This window comes from Rhinolophus ferrumequinum, chromosome 17 (assembly GCF_004115265.2).
Source record: "Rhinolophus ferrumequinum isolate MPI-CBG mRhiFer1 chromosome 17, mRhiFer1_v1.p, whole genome shotgun sequence".
In the NCBI taxonomy this organism is placed as follows: Eukaryota; Metazoa; Chordata; class Mammalia; order Chiroptera; family Rhinolophidae; genus Rhinolophus; species Rhinolophus ferrumequinum.
In genome coordinates this window covers 52,711,545-52,732,241 of record NC_046300.1, presented here as the reverse complement: position 1 = coordinate 52,732,241, position 20,697 = coordinate 52,711,545, and the positions used below count along the sequence as shown (strand labels likewise).

General features: G+C 44.2%; 1 protein-coding gene across 6 annotated transcripts in view; it reads right to left on the bottom strand.

Annotated features, from left to right (window-relative positions):
- FLNB (filamin B) overlaps window positions 1–20,697 on the bottom strand; it is a 124,875-nt gene that overhangs the window by 64,315 nt on the left and 39,863 nt on the right. For all 6 annotated transcript variants that reach the window (XM_033132802.1, XM_033132803.1, XM_033132801.1 and 3 more), the window contains exons 2-5: window positions 11,936–12,184; window positions 9,436–9,533; window positions 7,007–7,154; window positions 74–192 (exon numbers count right to left, since the gene is read on the bottom strand). In XM_033132802.1, coding sequence (XP_032988693.1) covers window positions 74–192; window positions 7,007–7,154; window positions 9,436–9,533; window positions 11,936–12,184 — 614 coding nt within the window. The remainder of the gene's footprint in view (window positions 1–73; window positions 193–7,006; window positions 7,155–9,435; window positions 9,534–11,935; window positions 12,185–20,697) is intronic.

Genomic DNA, 20,697 nt, shown 5'->3' with positions numbered 1-20,697 from the left:
CCGTCCCTGGCCCTGTTACAAGCTCCAAAGCCCCCTGGGATGCTGGCAGGGCAGGCAGCACCTTCCCACACACCTCCTCTTTGTTCCCTTCTGGGTCCTCGACAAACACCATCACGTCTCCTTGCCCAGCGCTGATGGTGTCCACGGTGAACTTGGCCGGCTGCTTCACCATGTTTCCAGTGGGCTCGATTCCTGTCACAGGTTTACACAAGCACATTACAAGCTGGGCCAGGCCCTGATACAGGCCAGCACCCCCCGCGTCTCCCTCAGGAAACTGAGAGATGGGACCCAGCTCTGTAGCTACCACGTGGGAGACAGGGGCAAACTGCCATGAAAAGAATAATCAAATGGGTCAGAAGGCCTAATTTTGTCCTTGTTATTTAAGCAACATCCTATTCTGAAATATTCAGGGCAATTCAGTCAGAAATCTACACAATTATGAAAAATGAAGTGGTAACTAGCAGTGCAGCTGGCATTGAGGGAGGTGATATGGGGGCAGGACTGAATTAGGTGTGGGAAAATGCCTCATTTTTTCATTGAAGACCATTTTGTATTTCTCAAAATGTTGAAAAATTGCATTGAAATGTTATTTTTATTTAAATTAAACTTTTTGAGATGGTTGAGCAAATTATAGATTTACATGCACGTGTAAGACATAATCCCCTTTATCTAGCTCCCCAAATGGTTACATAATACAACACTCTAGTACAGTATCACAGGGCACTGACCTTGACACTGTAAAACAGAACATTTCCATTCCCATGGGGATCCCTCATGTTGCCCTTTTAGAGCCACACCCATTCCCCTCCCATTTCACCCTTTTCTTACCCCAGCAACCACTAATTTGTTATCCAGCTCCATAATTTTATCACTTCTAGAATGTAACATAAATGGAATCATACATTATGTAACATTTAAAAATTACATTTCCCACTAGCATAATTCTCTGTAGAGTCGCATAAGTTGTTGCCTGTATCAATAGTGTATTCTTTTCATTGCTGAGTTAATATTCCATGATATGAATGTACCACAGTTCGTTTCACCATTTACCCATCAAAGGACATCTGGGTTGTTTCCAGCTGCCTATTACTGATAAAGCTGCTAGAAACATTGGTGTACAGGTTTGTGTGTGAACATTGTTTCATTTCTCAGGGATACACGTCAAAGAGCGCAATTGCTGGGTTGTATGGTAGTTCCATGTTCAATTCTTTTTAAGGACTGTCAAACTGTATTCCAGAGTGGCTGTACCATTTTACAGTCCCACCAGCAAAGTACCGTATTTTGCCATGTATAATGTGCACTTTTGGCCCAAATTTGTGAGGGAAAAATAAGGATGCGCATTATACATGGGTAGTACTAATTTCATATCTATATAAATGTTTTAATTCTTTTATTTATGCTTATGAGTCAAAAGTGTAACTCTAGAAATCAATAACGATAATCATATGCAAAATAATACCCTGGAATACAATAATTGGTTTTGTTGAACTTACCACAAACTTGCAGCAAGGAAGAGTTCTTGGCCTTCTACGATGCGTAAATATCGTAAATGTGTTACCACTACATAAAATTTCTTGTACCTTGTATCTATTCTTGCTCGTAAATGTGTTACCGGTACATAAAATTTCTTGTACCTTGTATCTATTCTTGCGTAAATATCGTAAATGTGTTACCGGTACATAAAATTTCTTGTACCTTGTATCTATTCTTGTGTTTTGTAATTATTGGTTACATAAAATTTCTTGTACCACAACATGTTTAAAAAATAAATGCTAAAATTCCTTTATAATACAAAAAAAAGTACCTAAATGTAAACAAATAAAAATCTGAATTAAAAAATTAAAACAAAAGATTTTTTTTTTCCCTGAAAGTTTGGGCCCAAAACATGGGTGTGCATTATACACGGCAAAATAGGGTATGAGAGACACAGATCCAGTTTCTCTGCATCCTTGGCAGCACTTTGCTATCATTATTTTCTACTTGAGCCATTCTGATAGGTGTATAGTGGGTTTAATTTCCATTTCTCTTACAGCCAATGACACTGAACATCTTTCCATGGCTCCTTTGCCATTTGTATAGCTTCTTCAGTTCAATGTTTGTTCATGTCCTTTGCCCATTTTCTAATTGGATAGTTCGGTTACTTTTTTTGTTTGTTTTTAATTACTGAGTTTTCAGGTTCCTTAATTTATTCTGGGTACTAGTGTTTTGTTGAATATGTGGTTTCCAAATGTTTTCTCCCCATCTTTAGCTTATCTTTTCATTCCCTTTACTGCAAAAACTTTTTTAAAGTTTTTAAAAGTAAAATCCTGTCCCCAGGCCCTTCATCTTAGCAGTATTTTGAGTTCTATCTGAGATGCTGTCTCGCCAGGTGGCCTGTACGGTGGACGACTCAGGAGCTTGTTCTGCAGGAGAGTGGGGTGATCAGGGCTGCACCCTTCACCGAGAAATTCCACAATAGCAGGTACAGTCCAATCCTCATGCGCCTGCCAAGACTTTGAGACACAGACTTCTTACACTTGCTGCATTTTTAAAGTTTTAACTTTGACCTAAAGTCCAAGTTATTGTTGGTTTCTTTTATAGATGGATCAGTCTAAGAATTCTTGGCTTTCTCCTAGGTCCCAAAGATTCTCTTCTGGTTTTTTTTCTGTAAGTTTTATAGTTATATAGCTTTACATGTAAGTCTGTGATTGATTTTGAGTTATTTTTTATGTAAAGTGTGAGACATAGACTGAGCGGTTTTTTTGTTGTTGTTGTTTGTCTGTGGATTTCCAATTACTCTGGAACCATGTGTTAAAAAGACTCTTTTACTCCACTGATTTGTTTTCACACCTTTGTTAAGCATCACGTGTGCATGTCTGTATGGATCTCTTTCTGGGTTCTGCATTCTGTTCTACTGATCTATGTGTTTATCCTTCTGACAATATCACAGTCTTGATTTGTGTAGTTTTATCATAAGTCTTGAAGTCAGCTAGACTTATTCCTCCCACATTATTCTTCTTTTTCAAAATTGCTTTCCCTGTTGTATGTAGTTCCTTTGCTTTTCCATCTAAAATTTGAAATAATAATCTTTTCTGTATCTACAAAAAAATCTTGCTGGGATTTTTGATAGCAATCGTGTTAAACTTATGGACAATTTGGGGAGAACTGACATCTTTACTCTGACTTTTTCAACATGAAAACAGTATGTTTCTCCATTTATTTAAGTCTTCTTTGATTTATTAATTAGTGTTTTTTGTAGTTTTCAACATGTAAATTCTATATGTGTTTTATTACATTTACATCTATTTCTCAATTTTTTTTTTTTTTAGCAATTTAAATGGTATGGTATTTTTACCACTTTGGTGTCCTTTTGTTAATTCTAGTAGACAGAAATACAATTGATGTTTGTACGTTGATCTCATATCTTGAGACCTTGCTGAACTCACTTATTTAAGCTTTTTGTTTGTTTTAGAGATACTTTTAGTACTTTCTACATAAACAATCATATCATCTGCAAATAGGAACAGTGTTATTTCTTATGTCTTTCACCATTAATTATACTACACGTTTTTTGTGGTAGCTACTGTGCGTCAAATTGAGAAAGTTTCCCTCTAGTCCTCTTTTTCTGAGTTCTTATCATGGATGGCTGTTGAATTATATCAAATACTTTTCCTGTATCAACTGATAGGATCATGTGACATTCTTTCTTTAGCCTGTTAAATATATTAGATTATGCTGACTGATTTTCTAAGAGTGAGCCAGCCTTGCACCCCTGGAATAAACTTGTTTCACACCTTCACTCCCACTGCTTCCCTCCTCCTGTATTATTTTGATACAAATCCTAGTCCTCCTATTTTCCACCCATAAACATTCATTATGCATCTTTAAAAGTCATTTTTAGAATATCCACATCAAAAAAAATTTCCCATCAAAAAAACTAACAATAATTCCTTAATATGATCAAATATTCAGTGTTCAAATTTCCAATTATCTTATTAGTGTCATGAATTTCTTTTAATAGTTTGTTTAAATAGGATCCAAAAAGGGTGCATATACTTCCATTGGTTGCTAGGTCCCTTAAGTCACATTTAATGTCTAGGTTTCTCTCCATTTGTTCCTCTCTTTGCTATCAGTCTGTTGAAGACACTGGATCATTTGTTACTATACTCTGGGCTTGTATTAGTTTTTCAATAAATAATTTAGTTTTAGGAAAATCAGTGGTAGATTGTTATATCATAAGATAATGTTCACACAGGTAAGAAATGCAAATTGAAGAAAATACATAGTTGGAATTCATTTCCAACTATAAATAGAAAAAGAATAGAATAGAATAGAAAAGGGCTGGAAAGGATTACCTCAGACTGAAGGAAGAAATGAGATTAGCAGTTGGGAGACAGGCTTTCGGGTTTTATTTTCTACATTTTTCTTTTGCTTAAAATTTACAAAATGATCACATCATTTAACGACTGGATGTAAACATGCATGTATAATATATTCATAAACACCCACTCCATCTGACTCCAACAGCCTTAAACAGCGAATTCTGCAGCTTATCCAAGAACCTGGCTAACCATGGTTGGTCAGGAGGCCGAACCACATCCCACACTCTGTAAACTTGCTGGGAGCTGTGCTTACCGTGTACAGACAACCATTCCCTACCATCACTCCTAGCGAAGAGTGTTTACGTCTTGCTGTGTAGTGAATGCTTCATACAGAACATCGATTTGGGAAAAGTTTTCTGCTTAGCTCATCGATGCACACTTTCAATCTGCCCAACCCCGCAGGGGAGCCCACCACAAAGATCCATTTGGGGCTGTAGGCTTACCTCAGCCCAGCCCTCTCTACTTTCAACCTAATGGAACAAAGCAAGTCAGGGCTCAGGGAATGGCTCTGCAAGGGCTAACCAGCTGGTAACTGTAATCTAGTCAACATCCAAAAGATAAAATGAAACATTCTCTGGTTCAGATGGCAGAAATGAAGCAATGTGGCCACGTAGGAAACAGAACAAACTGTCCCTGCCCTTTGTCTTATCATGAGACAAGTAATATCTTAAGGCCCCACTGTGTGTGTTCGTGTGTGTACACATACATATATATGTGTGTATATGTATGTGTACATATACATAGACATTTTTTTTCAAGGTATGTTTGCTCCCCAAGTACGTAACACTTACAAAGAGGCAGATGAAGGAAATGGCAATGACTAGCCACATCTCTGCACTGTTACTAGTCGTCATTTTTTTTTTAGAAAATAGCACCATGAAAGAAAACCATTTCACATTAACAATGGGGGAACTGGACAACCAGTGATAAGGTTATTGCAAACAAACATTTTATTATGCCTTAATTAGATGCAATCCATTTGGCCAATTTTGTTGACAAGAGATTTGACTGTTTGCAGGATTTTTGCCATTTAGGAAGCATAATGTTTAAAATCAGAGATTCCAGCCACCACTTCCACATGGCTTAGAGAAAACACTTTTAAAGCATGGACATGCTGACCTTAGAGTGACAGCACATAGGGGCAGGGCTTCAAAGTCCCCAGTCCCTTTATAACACAAAAGATTGCACAGACCCCAGCTCATTGCCATAGAACCTCTAATGGCAAGTAGGTTTGTTCCAGGACTATGAGCCTGTCTTCCTGTCTAAATCATGATAAAGGGACAGATGAGAAGGACCTGGCCACTGAGGCTGAGAAACACACAGTCAGCACCACGGCCCTGGTTGGTGTCATCTTAAGCCTAAGCTGACGCCAAGTAGGGCAATGCTATCTTCAAAAGGAATGAGTGTCTGGGACATCCCACAAGACAACTGGGACGGACTCTTCAGAAAGTCAATGTCATTTTAAAAAAAAGTTGGGGAAAATTTTTCTAGATTAAAAGAGCCTAAAGACAAATAATAAATGTAATAAGTGAATCAGAATCAGATCTTGATTTGTAAAATAATAAAACCTAAGAAAGACAATTTTAGGACAATAAAAAAATTTGAAAACAAAACTAGATATTAATTGATAAGAAATTATTGTTAATTTTCTTATGTGTGATGATGAATATTGTGGTTATTTAAGAGGATGTCCTATTCTTAGGACAGGCTTGCTGATGTAGTCAGGAGTAAAATGTCACCATGCCTAAAATGTACTTTCAAATAATTCACCAATCTCTCTCTCTCTCCCACTCCTACTCACCATGCACACACACAAAGGATGAGAGAAAGCTATTACACTACAATGGTAAGAACTATAGATTCTAGGAGAGAAAATGGAAGTTATTTGGTGTGTCTAAATGTTATCCCAGTTGTCATGAAAACTAAGAAATATAACGTACTCCTATAGAAAATGGAATACATTGTATCTTGCTATGCTGATCTTTACCAGAAATCACACTGCTGAAATGCAACTGTTCTCCTTAAAACACAAGTGTGCTTGAAGTCAGGTGCCAACCAGAACCCCAAATGCCTCGCAATCCCTTCAACCTACCACAATTCTGTTCTGAACAGAACACTCCTGGCAGAGGCATAAACAGGATGTCTTAGCAAGGAAGTATCTGCCAGGGGTTATCAATAGCTCCCACACCATCTGGAAATCTGAGGCAGCTTTAGCATAACCAAAGGAAAAATGAATCAGCAGCCAGATGACCCAGGCCCCTGCCCCCTGCCCCCAGCCCCAGTGGACCATGCCTCTGATTCTTCCTCTGAAAAATGGGAACCACAGTGCTTTCTTCATCCCAAGGTTAGTGCCACTAAAATCACAGAGCAACAAACCCGTCGGTTTGTTAAAGCTGTAGTGTTTGTTAAAGCTCCATCACATTAAAGCTGCAGTGTTTCTGAAAGCCTCGAGTCACAAGGCAGAAGATGGTCATAAATAAATAAATGGACCTTTAGGTAAAAAGAAACATCTGACAAAGGAGGCCTGTGGTGACTTCAAGGATTAAGCCTGTACATCCTAAATTTTGGGAACCTTTTTCCTGCAGCCACATAATAATCTCTAAAACCAGAGGACAAACCTGCAATCCAACACGACCAGTGCTTACCTCTGCCATAGGCCCTGGCTTTCTTGGGGTTGAGTTTGGGTTTAAGAGGAGCCCCTGGCTTGAGCTTGGCTTTGGGGAACTGAGACAGGTAAGTCATTACTGAGTGCTCATCCACATCCGGGTGAATAATTTCTTCAGGGGTGATGACCTAGAAAAATGACAAGGTAAATGAGTGCCAGAACACATCACTTTGCAACTACTCAAGTTTTTGCAAATGTCTCTTAAACCAAACACCATAAATACTAAGACATTGAGTCAGCGTCTTAATTAGGTGAAATTACATTAAAGGAACATGCCAAGACCAGCACTTTTAACCTTTTAGAGGTGTCACCACTCCCTTTGGAAGCTGAGGACCCTCTCCAGACAATTCTGCATGTAATTTCCAGAGGTGCATGCCCACCCTGCCAGCAACAAATGCCTACTCACTTTCCTGGTCAAACTTTCCAGAAGGGATAAGCTACATAAAATGTGGAGGATAAAGAAAAAGTACACATGGGCTGAGAGCATATTATTAAAAAAAAGCACAAAAACTGGCCTTTTTCCTTTGCTCATCTATCCATTGCCTGTATCTTTGTTAACTCAGCTACTAATAAAAAATTTAAAATAAAAACAAGAAGACGACATGGTCACATATTCGATATGTGGTCTTATAGACTAAGGCTTTGTGCCCTCCCCAAATTCACATGCTGAAGCCCTAACCTCCAATGTATTTGGAGGTGGGGCCCTTAGCAGGTGGGCAGGTTTAGATGGGGTCATGAGGGTGAAGCCCCCGTGACATGACTAGTGCGGGTGTAAGAAAAGGAAGACCAGAATGTGTATTTGCCTGCTCACAGTTCTCTCTCTCCCTCTCTCTTGCTCTCTCTCCCTCCGTCCCTCCCCCAAGCCAGAAAGAGAGCCCTCACCAAAAACTGAATTGGCTGGCCCCTTGATCTTGGACTTCCAGCCTCCAGAACTGAGAAATAAATGTCTGTTGTTTAAGCCACCCAGTCTATAGTATTTTGTTATGGCAGCCGGAGCTAAGCAGTCTCAATACATTAGGGGCTTTGAGAAAATAGGGAGGGGGTGAATTTCTCCTGATATTCAGCCTAGGAGCAAGAATATTAGTCAAGTTCTTTACCACCCAAGCGGGATAGGGGGGCCTCTCAGAAGGCATTATAGCCTTCGTTCTACCACCTGACCCAGCCCTAACAGCACAAAAATTCCTCCCGCCCCAACAAGAGGTAAGCCATACCTCCAGAGACAAACAGAAGACTCTGTCTCATAAACCAGGTTAAGCAAATGCAGAGGGACATATGGACACAGCGTCCCTCATCCCACCGTAAAGAAAAAAAGTAAAACAAAACAACAACAAAACACACCAGTAAACATTCTGGTGATTATTGGCCTATCACAACAAAGTGGCTCTCTGGGTTTGTACAGTTGCCTTCAATACGCTCTGTAAAGTGTAGGATGTGAGCAGACTTGGCATTTCTTCCAGGCAGCTCCTTCAACAACTCGACTGCCAAAGTCACATGAACGTCAAAAGGAGATGGTTTTAGGTTTAACAGATGAAAAACATACCACACCACTCCCTGAAGATGGAAGAGCCAAGAAATGGGCCATGAAGCAGAGACATGACGCCAAAACCAAACCAAAGGAATATAGCAAGTTTTTCTACCTTCCAAGGGATCCTATTCCAAAATGCACTGAACTCGGCTCTGAACACCAACTTTACACCTTAATGGAGCCTGTGGTCGGTCAGGTCATCCATTCCCATGGCACTGACCAACCCTTTTCTTGACCAGGGTTTTGAATGTGGGAGTCATGGTGTTTGATCACCAGGAGGAACATTTTTAGACTCCGTGGAAGGGCGTAGGAGACTAGACCTCAACTAAAGCAATGTGGCTACTGCAGATGGTATCCAAGACTTACTAAATTTCCAAGTTCTCTTGTTATATGCCTGTGATAGGATCATTGGCATTACAAATTCTTCCACAATTCTCATTAATTGTAGGTTATCCTGGTTTAAATTTTTTTAAAACACTCTAAGCCCTGTGACTTTCCCTAAGATATTGAATCAAAAATATTTTTTAAACTAAAAAGTGGTCAAATGTCGGCAATTTCTTATGGCTCTTATGGCTCAACTTAATCATTATAGTCTTCATTTGCAGTCTGATGCCCAAAGATAGCCTTTGAGATTTTTGGAGCAGAAATACGAGGAAATTTGCAGCATGGGACAAAGAGTGAAGATTTCTGGATGACCCACAAGCACTTAAGTCAATGAGAACCTATTATTATGGGTAAACTGAGGAAGGTGGGAGCATGCCATGAACAATACTCTTTGAAGGCTGATGCCAAGGAGGCCAGACTGCCTGCAGGACCCACAGAGTCCTGGAACAAGCTGGAAGGTGGAAACCGCCTTGTGGGACATGACGTGCTCGTATATATACCTGTGGGACCCCCAGCCAGTCGTCTGCCTGCTGCATGGCTTCTCGTGCATTATCCACAGGCTTTCGTGGGTCCCAGGATTCCCAGTCTGGGCACAGACCTGTTAACATAACACAAAAGATGCTGTTAGCATTAGCTGACTGAAGAGATTTCTGGACTTTACAATGGTGAAAAAGCAAAACACCACTCAACAGAAACTTGAATTTGGATCTATTCCCAGGCTCGCAATATGAAGTGCAATACTCTCGTGATGGCTGGGCTGCAGCCGTAAGATGATTTTGCCCAACAGTAGGCTAATGTTAGTGTCCTGAGCATATTTAAGGTAGGTTAGGCTAAGGTAGGCTAAGCTGTGATGTTTGGTAAGGTAGGTGGACTAAACGCATTTTCAAATTACAATATTTTCAGCTGACAATGAGTTTATCAGGATATCATCCCACTGTAAATCAAGGAGCATCTCTCTGTATCATGGATATGAGCAGGCAAGGGTGGAACTACTCTGTCATGGCTGAGACTATCCTCCAGGGTGTTATCTTCTTGCAGTCGCATAAGGACTATCCATTTCTTAATGGTATGGTATAAATGAACAGTCTGTAAAACCATCTGGGCCTGGTACCTTTTCGCAGGAGAGATTTTTTTGACCTTCCACTCTCACACTTCTGTACCCTGGGCACCAAATGTGGGGGGTTGACACCAGCTGGGTGTCCTACGATTTAACTCGATTCTGACACTATCTACCAGGACATAGCATCAGACCCCGAAAGTTACGGCTCAGTACCCTACGACTGCACGCCCTCTCCACTTCAGACGTCAATCTGAAGTCCAGGTTGTCACCTGGGTTTCTGACTGACCACCTCCAAACCCACCTCAGGTTTGATCATTTACCAGAGTGGTTCACAGAAATCAGGCAAGCAGTTTATTGACTAGATTATCCGATTATAAAAGGATACAACTCAGGATGAGTGAGATGGAAGAGATGCACAGAGCGAGGTAGGAGATGGGACCAGGAGCTTCCGTGCCCTCTCTGAGTGTGCCACCCTTCAGGACCGCCATGTACTCACCAACCTGGAAGCCCTCTAAACCCCCGAGTTCAGGGATGTTTGTGGAAGCTTCACTCCATAAGCAGGATTGATTAAATCACTGACCATTCATGATTAGCTCAACCTCCTTTCTTCCCTTCTTCCCTTCCTGGAGGTCAGAGGACAGAGCTGCAAGTGCCAGCCCTGTAATCATTGGTTGTTTGCTCCGGACATAAACCAGCCCCCATCCTTAGGGGCTTTTCCAAAAGTCACCCCATTAGCATAAACTCAGGAGTGGATAAAAGACCATTATCACAGCTTTTACCACTTAAGGAAATTCCAAGGGTTTTAGGAGCTCAGGGCCAGGAAAGGGGATGAAGACCAAATATATGTTTCTCATTTTAAATCACAATATCACAATCCCATCCCTGGATATATCTAAAAAGTCTGGACTAGTATCCTGTATAATTAAAAAATCCAGTTGCTCAAAGGCCAAACCTTAAAATTACCTTTAAAACCTTCGTAAGCACAAGAAATACAGGACTGGAGCAAAACTTCCCAGGTTTACACTGGAAATAGGCATCCTACAATGTGTCACTAGATGGAAGCAAGGAAGAGGACACTGCGAAATGAACTACTGCTGAGCTATGACTGACTTCGGGATGACACTAGACTCTCAAGGGAGGATGAGGCTTGGAGTCAGCCCTCCTTCCCTGTCCGACTGACAGGAGCGAGGTCTGCGTGGAGAACCTCCAGCTCACTACATACTAATGTGCCCAGCACATACAGAGCACTCAGTAAATGAAAAATAGGATTTTTAGAGTTTTTTTCTTCAAAACAATTCTGAGGGGTACATATAAACACAGGCTCTGGTTTTTCTATTGAGTGTGTACCAGCAAATACTACCCATCAATCTAAACCCTACATGAGGATAATTACTGCCTTGGGGTACGCTCAACCACTCAGAAAAGGGAGGAAAAGCCTCCAACTGGATCCTGACCAAGCGCTATTTCACAGCAACACAGAGAGAAGGGTGGAGAAAACCATATATAGTCAACCCAGTGGTTGATAAAAATGGGTACTTTCCACTCAATGGAAGTTTTTAGATTTTCATGCCAAGCCACCTAACAGGGTCACATGTTTTTGCCAAAGCCAGCGGGAAACTAGGCACCAACTGTGGGAAGAAGCAGGACTTTGGAGTCTGGACGCTAAACCTAAGGCCTGCTCCAAGCATTAAGGTCTTCACTGGAAATTTGAATAAATAACTGAATCCAGTGCTCAAACAAATGAATGGATACACCTACAAGACCTGCCATTGGAAAGGTAAACGGAACCACTTTTAGTTCCTTTAGGCATTGTACAATGGGCTAAAACCAGGAGAAATACAGCAAGCACAGCCAGCCTCGTTTTCCCATCGAAAACCAAGAGGTGTACAGCCCACACACCCTCGCCCTGAAGACATGGCTCAGGCAGCCACGGCGCTTACCTGGAGCACAGCTGTCGACCAGGGCGCCCAGGGCTTTGCCATCTTGCCAGTTCTGGTTAAAGTTGGTGATGGGCAAGTAGGGGATCTTGTTCTGAATCCATCCCAGCAGCCTCTGCTTCGGCGTCTGCTTCTTGGCATCGTCGTCGCCTTCATCCTCCCACACGGGCATGGAGATGGAGTAGTGGAGGATCAGCGTCCACACCAGGCCCAAGATGAGCTTCAGGTTCCCATCCACAATGGCTTTGCTGTCTGGGAAGAGAGGCACAGGTGTGGTCATTCCTCTGGGCGGCACAAGTAAGCGTGAATCACACTCTTTGTGAGAAAGTAAATGAAGCCGTCATGTCAAAGAGTGACAGGATGCAATGTTGGAGTTGGCTCCACATACTTGAGAACGGGACTGGATAAAACAAGATGTTTTTCCCATCTTGTTGTAAGCTGGTGGCATGGGATCATGGGTACATAAGGATGCAATTGAAATGTTCCATAATAAAAAAGGTTTTAAAAATTTTAAAGTGTTTTGTGTTCCCTTTGGTGGGAAGACCTTTCACTCCATCCTCCTGTGGCACAAATCCTGGCTCTTCATTCAAAGGCCAGATTTGACGGTTTGGTGGTGTGCTCCCACCAGCCTATGTGTGACTATGCCAGGGTCCTCTCAAAACAAGGACCATTCACTCCTCCGCCCCCCACTCCCCGACTCCAGGGCTGTGAGCATCTGCTGGGCAGAACCTGAGCCTTCTTTTCCTTGGAGCTCCTCTCACCTGTCCCACCCACCCACCGCAAGTCACCTGAATATTGGTTAAACATACTCTTACGCCAAACTGCACTTTATAGGAAACCCAACCACATGAAAAATATACACACATGCTGACAAGGAGTAAATGGCATGCCACTCAAAACTGAAAGGGTGGGGCTTTTTTTCTTTTTAAATTAACCTATTTACTGTTATATTCTCTCACAACAAAAGACCTCTTAAAAGGCCACAACCAAAACCACTGAAACCAAAGGTAATTTCATGGTTGCCAATTCAATCATAATACACTTGATGTAAACCTGGACAGAGTAAAGATTATCATGAACAAACTAAATTCGAGTACCCCTCTTTCAAAGTTAAGGTGCTCCGGGATAATGAATTGTAAAAATAACAGCTTTTAAGCAGGACTGTCTACACTAACTCATGGGCCCAATGACCAATGAAGATGCAGGACTCCTTGTCCAAAAAGTATGAAGAAGTTCAAGATGGCAAGAGCAGAGCATTGCTAAACCAAGCACAGCCCCTTCTCAGCATGGGTCCCTGTATAGCTGCACAGGCTGTGTGATCATGAAACCTGCTCTGCTTCTGAGGTCCTGTGGTCCATAATCTACATAAAACATGGACCCTGCACAGAACTCAGGTGTGCAAGGAATTCATCCCACCAGACCACACATTTATTTCTCCAGCGGGCAGTCCTTGACCGTGATTGCATTTTTTAGATTAGATGTCCTATTATGAGGTTGTCTTTAAAGTGTTACCAACGGATCATAAGAAATTCCAGGTCACCTAACTTTCCATGCCAATTTCCTTTATTCAAGCTAACAGGTGAAGAGCAGTAGGGGGTTGGGGAAGGAAGTGTGTGTATGCTTATCGCTAACCAGGGCAATGGGGGTGTCCGGCTGGGGTGCAGTCTGAACAGGCCAAAGTCTCATCCAACCACAGGCAGCCATAGCCTGCAAAGGTCAAACTTCCCTACTTATGTGTTAAATGTTTCTCAAATACAAACTTGCAGATTTCTTTCATGCATTAAAACATGAGACCAGTTTGCTCTATTTTTACCCAGCTTTATACATGTTGGTCTAAAAGAATGAGACATGAGTCTTGTTCGAAAAGATTTTAGGAGAAATGTTACCTAGTAAAAGTCTAAGCCAAATTCATGAAAAATACAATGCCTAGAACTTCTGTTTCCAATGAATTCAAGGTGGGTGTCCAAAAGGGAAAACCCCCATTAAAGTCTCATTGGGATAAACGATACTTTGGTTCTGCTATTCTAAGAAGCTGGAGGGAGGGCAATCCTCATTCCAAGTGATTTTGACAGGTGAAGGTTCAAATGCTTTACTGAACTCTTGGAACAATAAAAAGATGGCGACTTGCCCAAAAGGCCTCCCCCAACCCCACCCACATGAAATTGGAGACTCCCAATGCCTTGAAATTGAAATGCTACACAGCATCACGGTGCCGAAGTCTGCTGATCACAAAGGATTACAGAATTTCCGGACCTGAGTGTGCTCTGCGATGGAGTGTAAACATGGAGCAGAAATGTAAAAAGAGGAAAAGGCCAGGTCGGCCAGAAGCCTCTCCCTCTCCCGGCAGGCAGGATTCCACCTCAGTGAGTTAGTGAGAGACTCTTTCAGGAATACAATAAGCCAATGCCGGTTATGTCTGCCCCACCTCCTAGAATCTGCTTAGATTGTCTGTGGGTTGGAATCTGGCCACAAGTTTTTCTCCTCCCCAAATCACAACCCATCCCAATCCCCACATAACTGGTCCTGGCTCTGGACAACACTGACCCTCAAGCCACATACACCTTCTGGAACTACTTAAAATTATCCAGCATTGCTTAGAAGTGAGGGCAGAGGCTTTTTTTTTTTTTTTTTTTTTTTTTTTTAATAGCTAGAAAGTTAACTTGAGCTACTGCAAATTCTAGGATGGAATGTTTTCACGTCATTTCAGGACATCCGTTCTCCAGGCCTTGTTAAGCAAAATTCTGGAATGGGTGCATTTATGGGGGTGGAAACCAGCTATTTTTAGGCCATCTTCAAAAGCATCTTGGAACCCTCGCCTTTGTAGACAAGTTCCCCAGAGGTACGGGGGATGGTGATCTTTCAGCTCTCTCTACTCATATCATCTACTCTACCATCTGTGCACCTACTACGTGCACCATACCAGCCTTCTCTCCTGGCTATTACTAATTAACCAGGGTGGTAGGTGTGGGGGCCCACAAGGCCTGAGTAGACACCATTCACGTTTTTGCTCTCCTGGGTAAGGACAGCAGGTCATCTACTGGCCACAATGCAGCTCGCTACTGGGTCAGAAAAAGCCACGTGACTGCAGGAATCAAGGAGATGCACGGGTTTCAGACAACAATTCACCAAGAGCATACTCTGCACTCTGACTTGGCCATCTGGGGAACAGACTGCTACAGGCTCTGCTCCCTGCCCTCTTATCTCTGTCACCCACTGAGGGGCAGTGTGGCACGGTACAGTGTGGTACTGTTTGCAAGTACAGCTCCTGGAGTCAGCAGCTCAACCAGGTATGTCACTTTGAACAACCCACCCACCCTCTCTGGGCCTTATTTTTCTCGTCTACCAGATGGGATTGATCCCAGTGAACACACTTCACAGGGCTGCGGTAGGCGTAGGTGGGTTAGAGGATGCCCGGTAGGCGTAGGTGGGTTAGAGGATGCCCGGTAGGCGTAGGTGGGTTAGAGGATGCCCGGTAGGCGTAGGTGGGTTAGAGGATGCCAAGAGTAGAACACAATGCCCGGTGCAGAGTAGGCCCTTACTCTTATCGCCTTCCCCTCCCTTACTTCATTCACCTAACTTTTTGGTACCTGCTATGTGCCAAACACTGTTCCCTGGAACCAGAAGTCCAGAAGCTAAAATGCTACTAGTGTTGTGTGCAAGCAGAAAACACAAGGCAAGAAAGTACCTTGTGAATTAACGGGAGGATGAAATGTTCAATGTGTCACTTCTCTGAGCCAAGCAATTCACAGAATGGTCATGAGCCTTTGGGGTCCCTACTCTCCTGGTTCCAAGACGAGGCTGAGGCACAACACTGCAGTGAACCCAGGACATGTAAGGGAGGTGAAGGGGGACATGTCTGGGCTGGGCAGTTTAGGAGACCAACATGGCCTGAGACCCCCCAGGGAGGAGCCACAAGCCAAACGGAACAACAGAACTACTGATAATTTATCAGACCTTCCTGAAAGACAATATGGTACAAAGAGCAGCCCACATGGGCTGGGTCTGGTTCCTCCTTGACTTCCTGGCTTCACACTGCCCCAGTCTCACCCTCCATCCTTGGTCACAGTCCACTTGGCCTGGAACTTTCTCCCTTCTCCCTTCTCTTGACCGGGCTAATGCCTCTTCTACCTCCAACTCTGCAAAACTAGAACAGATACCCTGTTCAACATGTCCAACACCCCTTACTACTGTGTGCCTCCGCTTTTAGTGCACCTACAACTAGATGCTTACACAACCACCTGTATCGTGTCTGCTTCCTCTGCTCAGTGTCAGTTCTACAAAGGCAGGAATGGGTCATTTTGTTCCCCGCTGATCCCACAGACTGGAGCCTTGTCTGTTTGGGGGAACCAGCTCCCACACACACAGCTCCATACCCTCTCACCTACAGTGCTCTCTCAGAGGCAGTGCAGCCTGTTGCAGAGGGGATGCAAAAAGTACGCACATGCAGCCTTTTCAGACAGAATTCTAAATTGCTCCGGACTGCGGCCGCAGTTGAAGCCCCGGCAGACAGCACAGCCTGTGGCACAGAAGGGAAGGCCGGGGAGTGGTTAAGGCTGCAGGTGCTGCAGGTGTAGGCTCAGCGCCGCGATGCAAGCCTTTGGATCCTGGCCAAGCGATCCAATCCACCCTGGAGATAATGTTGGAACACAAGCATAGGCTACTCAGAAGGCTAAACGTGGTAACACATCTCCAACACTCAGACCCCCACACGGTCAGTTTTCATCAACCAGTAGTATTTTTGCCACCGCTGATTTCAACATGCTTTTATCAACCTTGAGACAAAAAGGACAAAGGCAGGAGGAAAAAGTGAAAGCTTAGTCATTGAAGGTGTTGACCTGCAAGTCTGCACTGGGGTTTCCTGTCAGCACTGATTGCTTGGGTGAGGTGACAGCAGCAGCATCCTGTGAAGGGCTGCCCCAAGTTAACCTCGCAGGGCAGAGCTCAGATCACCTCGGCCCAGGACCCAGCTGGCACACCCGGAGCTCACCGCCATGGCCAGGTGGGCTTTGCCATTCCTCACTATCCTGCCTTCTTTCCCAGCCTGAACAAACCATGGCCGAAGTGGAGGCCTCAGTTGTCCAAATGAGAGTGCCCTGAATTAAAAGGAGGCCGCTGACCACTTTCCTTAGTTTTGCAGTCAAAACCCAGCCCAGATGCCAGTCATTCCTGAGGCCACGTTGAGGAGGATTGTCTCCATCAGCTACCCTGAACGGGGGTCACATTTCCGGGGATGCAACAGTCCTTCCATTCACACAGTAGAGGATGGACTGTACCCTTTGGCTCAAGTGCCCCACAGGTCCCAGGGCAGGATGAAGGGGGCCAGGCTGCCTTCCCTCCCCCTGCTCAGGGCTTCTCTCCCGGGGCTTAAACCAACAAAGGACGAGACCGAGACTTAGAACCAGGTGACTCACTCCTCTGATGACTAAAGGATATCTGTGGCTGAGGACACTGAAATCCACCCTCCCCTTCTCCCAGGAATGCGGCTTCCTGCTAGATGACCCTTCCAGCCTCCCTTACAGTTTGGTGGTGGGCTTGCCTCGCCAAGGAACAGCAAGCAGAAGGGAGCGCGCCATCACTTCCGGGCCTTGGGCAGTGGGTGTGCCTCCTCCATGCCGTCTCCCCCCTACTGCCAGCCAGAGCACCAGACATCATAGTCACATAGCGTGACCTGCCCCAGGAGGAAGGCCCGGCAAGGTGATGGGACGAACCGGGGTCCCAGAAGAGGGTGCCCCAACAACCTGAAGACCAAAAAAGCCACTGTCTAGTTTTTCAATCTCTTAGTTACAGCAGTTTATAACAAGAGGATGTCCTGGGCCTTGAAGACCTGAAGTCACACAGGCCTGTTTCTATCGGTGAGGTAAAATATAGGCCACAATAAAGTAAGAGTGGGTGGGGCCACTGGGGTCGGCTGGGTTTCCGATTCTTTTTCCTGCTCATGAACTACTCATTAAGACAAAGGAACTGTTTGAGTTAACACTTTTTACACATCACTAGGTCAGAGTTCCATTAATAAAAAGTTCATTCCGAAGGCCTTTTTATGGTAGGAATTTTTCAGGAGATGATACAATAGACTACGGGTGGCAAATGGTGTTGGCACGTGAGGTGAAAACTCAGTGTATTGAGAAAGATTCTGAGGCCCTCTCTGGAGTCAGCAAGAAAGACGGCCAACATGGATTCCCAGTGTCTGCCACGCACAAGGCGTGGGGCACGGAAGGTCAGCGAGGAAGATGACTGCGCAGACAGATGGCGAGTGTCTTCCCGGGGAAGGCCTGGGGGTTGGCAGCCGGGCCGGTTCTGCAACAGAACGGAGTGAACCGTCCCAAAGCCCTGGTCTGAGACGTCGACTGGAGGCCCTTCCACATTCTTGACGCACAACCTCAGACTTCAACTTTCCCACTTTGCCAACTATGCCTTCTGTTCTCTCTCACTTGCTGGACAATTCCTATCTGGAATAATTAGAATAAACCATTGCATAAAAACCGGGTTTTTGTTTTGGAGTAGAGTTGGTGGTGGACTTTCAGATCGTAGCTCTCACGGCGGTGCACTGCTTCACACATGGTATGATGGTGCGATTTACCTATTTCCAACACCCTATTTTCTGGTGAAGAGGCATCCTTTATTCAAAAGTTACGTTTGTGCGTGGCCGGTTAGCTCAGTTGGTTAGAGCGTGGTGCTGAAAACACCAAGGTTGCCGGTTCAGTCCCCACATGGGCCACTGTGAGCTGCACCCTCTTTTAAAAAAAAAAAAAAAAGTTACGTTTGCATCACCCAGTGGGCTTTCTTTGCAGTACTGCTTTTGAAAAAAATTTATCGCTTTTGAGAATTACTTTACATCAGCGACAAAGCCACGCTGGACTAAACGAGATGGGTATATTAAAGGGCCTCGTACTTAGTCTCTTCCTACTTAGTATTATCGGGAAAGCCTTAAAAAGTTAGAATAAGGATTCTAACCTTCTTAACAAGGTTAGAGAAAAAAGGAAAAAGGAAAGATACTCCAAAATGGTCACAGCAGTGCCTTCTAAACTAGGTTTTGGACCTCAAAGCCACCGGTCCGTGCACTCATTCCATTGCTACCACAGTCCTTCTGGGCGACTAGGTGGACAGGGGCCCAGGGACCCCCGCCCCCGAGCAGGGAGTGGAAGAGCCCCGATTCCAACCACTGGAGTTGCGCGCACACCCCAGCAGGAGCTCACAAGGCTCGCGGCTTCCAGCCACAACTGCTCTGAGAACACGTCCAGCTGAAATAATAAACGCTGGCTGTGAACGGAGGTCCTCGTCACCTTTTGACTCTGGCTCAGTCTGTCATGTGGCAAGGCCACCACACCTGAAACCCAGTTCACTGTCCACCCAGTACACGCATGTGCAGCCCACAGAGAAGCCCTGGAGGAAAGCAGTGAGGGAACGAATCCTCAGCGCCTCCCCTCTTTACATCAACAACAACCAAAACACAACAGCAGCGGTCTCTTCCTGGCCCTGTGCCACATGCCTCACCCCGTAGAACCCTCATGGCAACCCTTCGAGGGTGGCTTTTACAATTAATCCCATTTTACAGTTGAGAAAACAGAGGTGTGTAGAGGTACTTGCCAAAAGTGACATGGAGGAGAGCCTAGATTGAAATCCAGTTATCTCTCTAGCCAGAGCCCAAACTCTCACCTCCTCCACTTCTCTGACTACACATTCCGTCAGAGGGCTTCCTGAGGTAAGTGCAGCATGAGTCCCATTTCACAGATGAGGAGTCTAAGTACAGGGAAGGGACCCACCCATAGGGCCCTAAGCCAGCATGCAGCTGTACTTGGGAGGGGAACCCAGGCAGGGCCTCAAAACTTCTAACCTCCCCAACAATCCCTAAACTGCCATGGTTCTGGGAGAAAAACGTGGTGGAGGGACAGCACAGAAAGTCGTGTACAAAGCCTGGGAGGTGGAAGCAGGAGTCCAAGCCGGGTCACGTTCGTCCCCTTGTCTCAGCATGACTGACTCGGCCTCCACTGCACCCTCGGAATTGGGGGTTCTAACCCTGTCCCTGTCTGGGGGGCCCACTGTGCATGACCCACTGCTGGGCACAGGGAATCAGGGAAGGCAGAAGACAGCTCAGCCCAAAGCTATCAGCCTGTGTTTTCCCCGGAAAATAGAAATTAGGGTCACTCCTATATTTGAAAGCTCAATTCATCCAACAAATAACTTCTTAACTGCCTACTGGGTGCCAGGCCCTGGGCTGAATACAAATTATTCTTTTAAGTAAGAAAATCAGTTAAATTGGCTTTAAAACACTCCACAAAGAGATGACATTATTATAATGAAAACCAGCGTTCCCTCTCCCAGGGTAAGACATTGAAGATCTTTTAAGGGAAAAAGGAAAAACAAAACTTTTTGCCTTTTGTCTCTCGTGCTAGGCCATGTTTCCTGAGGGTGGTTTTTTTTTTTTTCCTTTTATAATTAAGAGTAAAAGTTAAAAAATAATAATGATGGTGAATACAATAGGCATTCACCCTTCCACTGCAAACTTTAAAAGTTGAGCCTTGTTACAAAATCAGATCGAGGTGACTTCTTAGGTTTGAAAGGGGAGAAATCAGTTTGTATTGTTCCCCCCACCTTATGTTACAACTCATACACGCCTGTTATAGAAATGGCAGCCTGCCCAAAGATTGTGAAGTCATAAAAGGAGTAAAACTCTCAATTTAAAAGTCTTGAAAGGGAACCAAGCTGGGGGAAAATCCAAATAATTTATAACTGCTGGCTCTTGCAATTACCAACAAAGTGGACGAAGT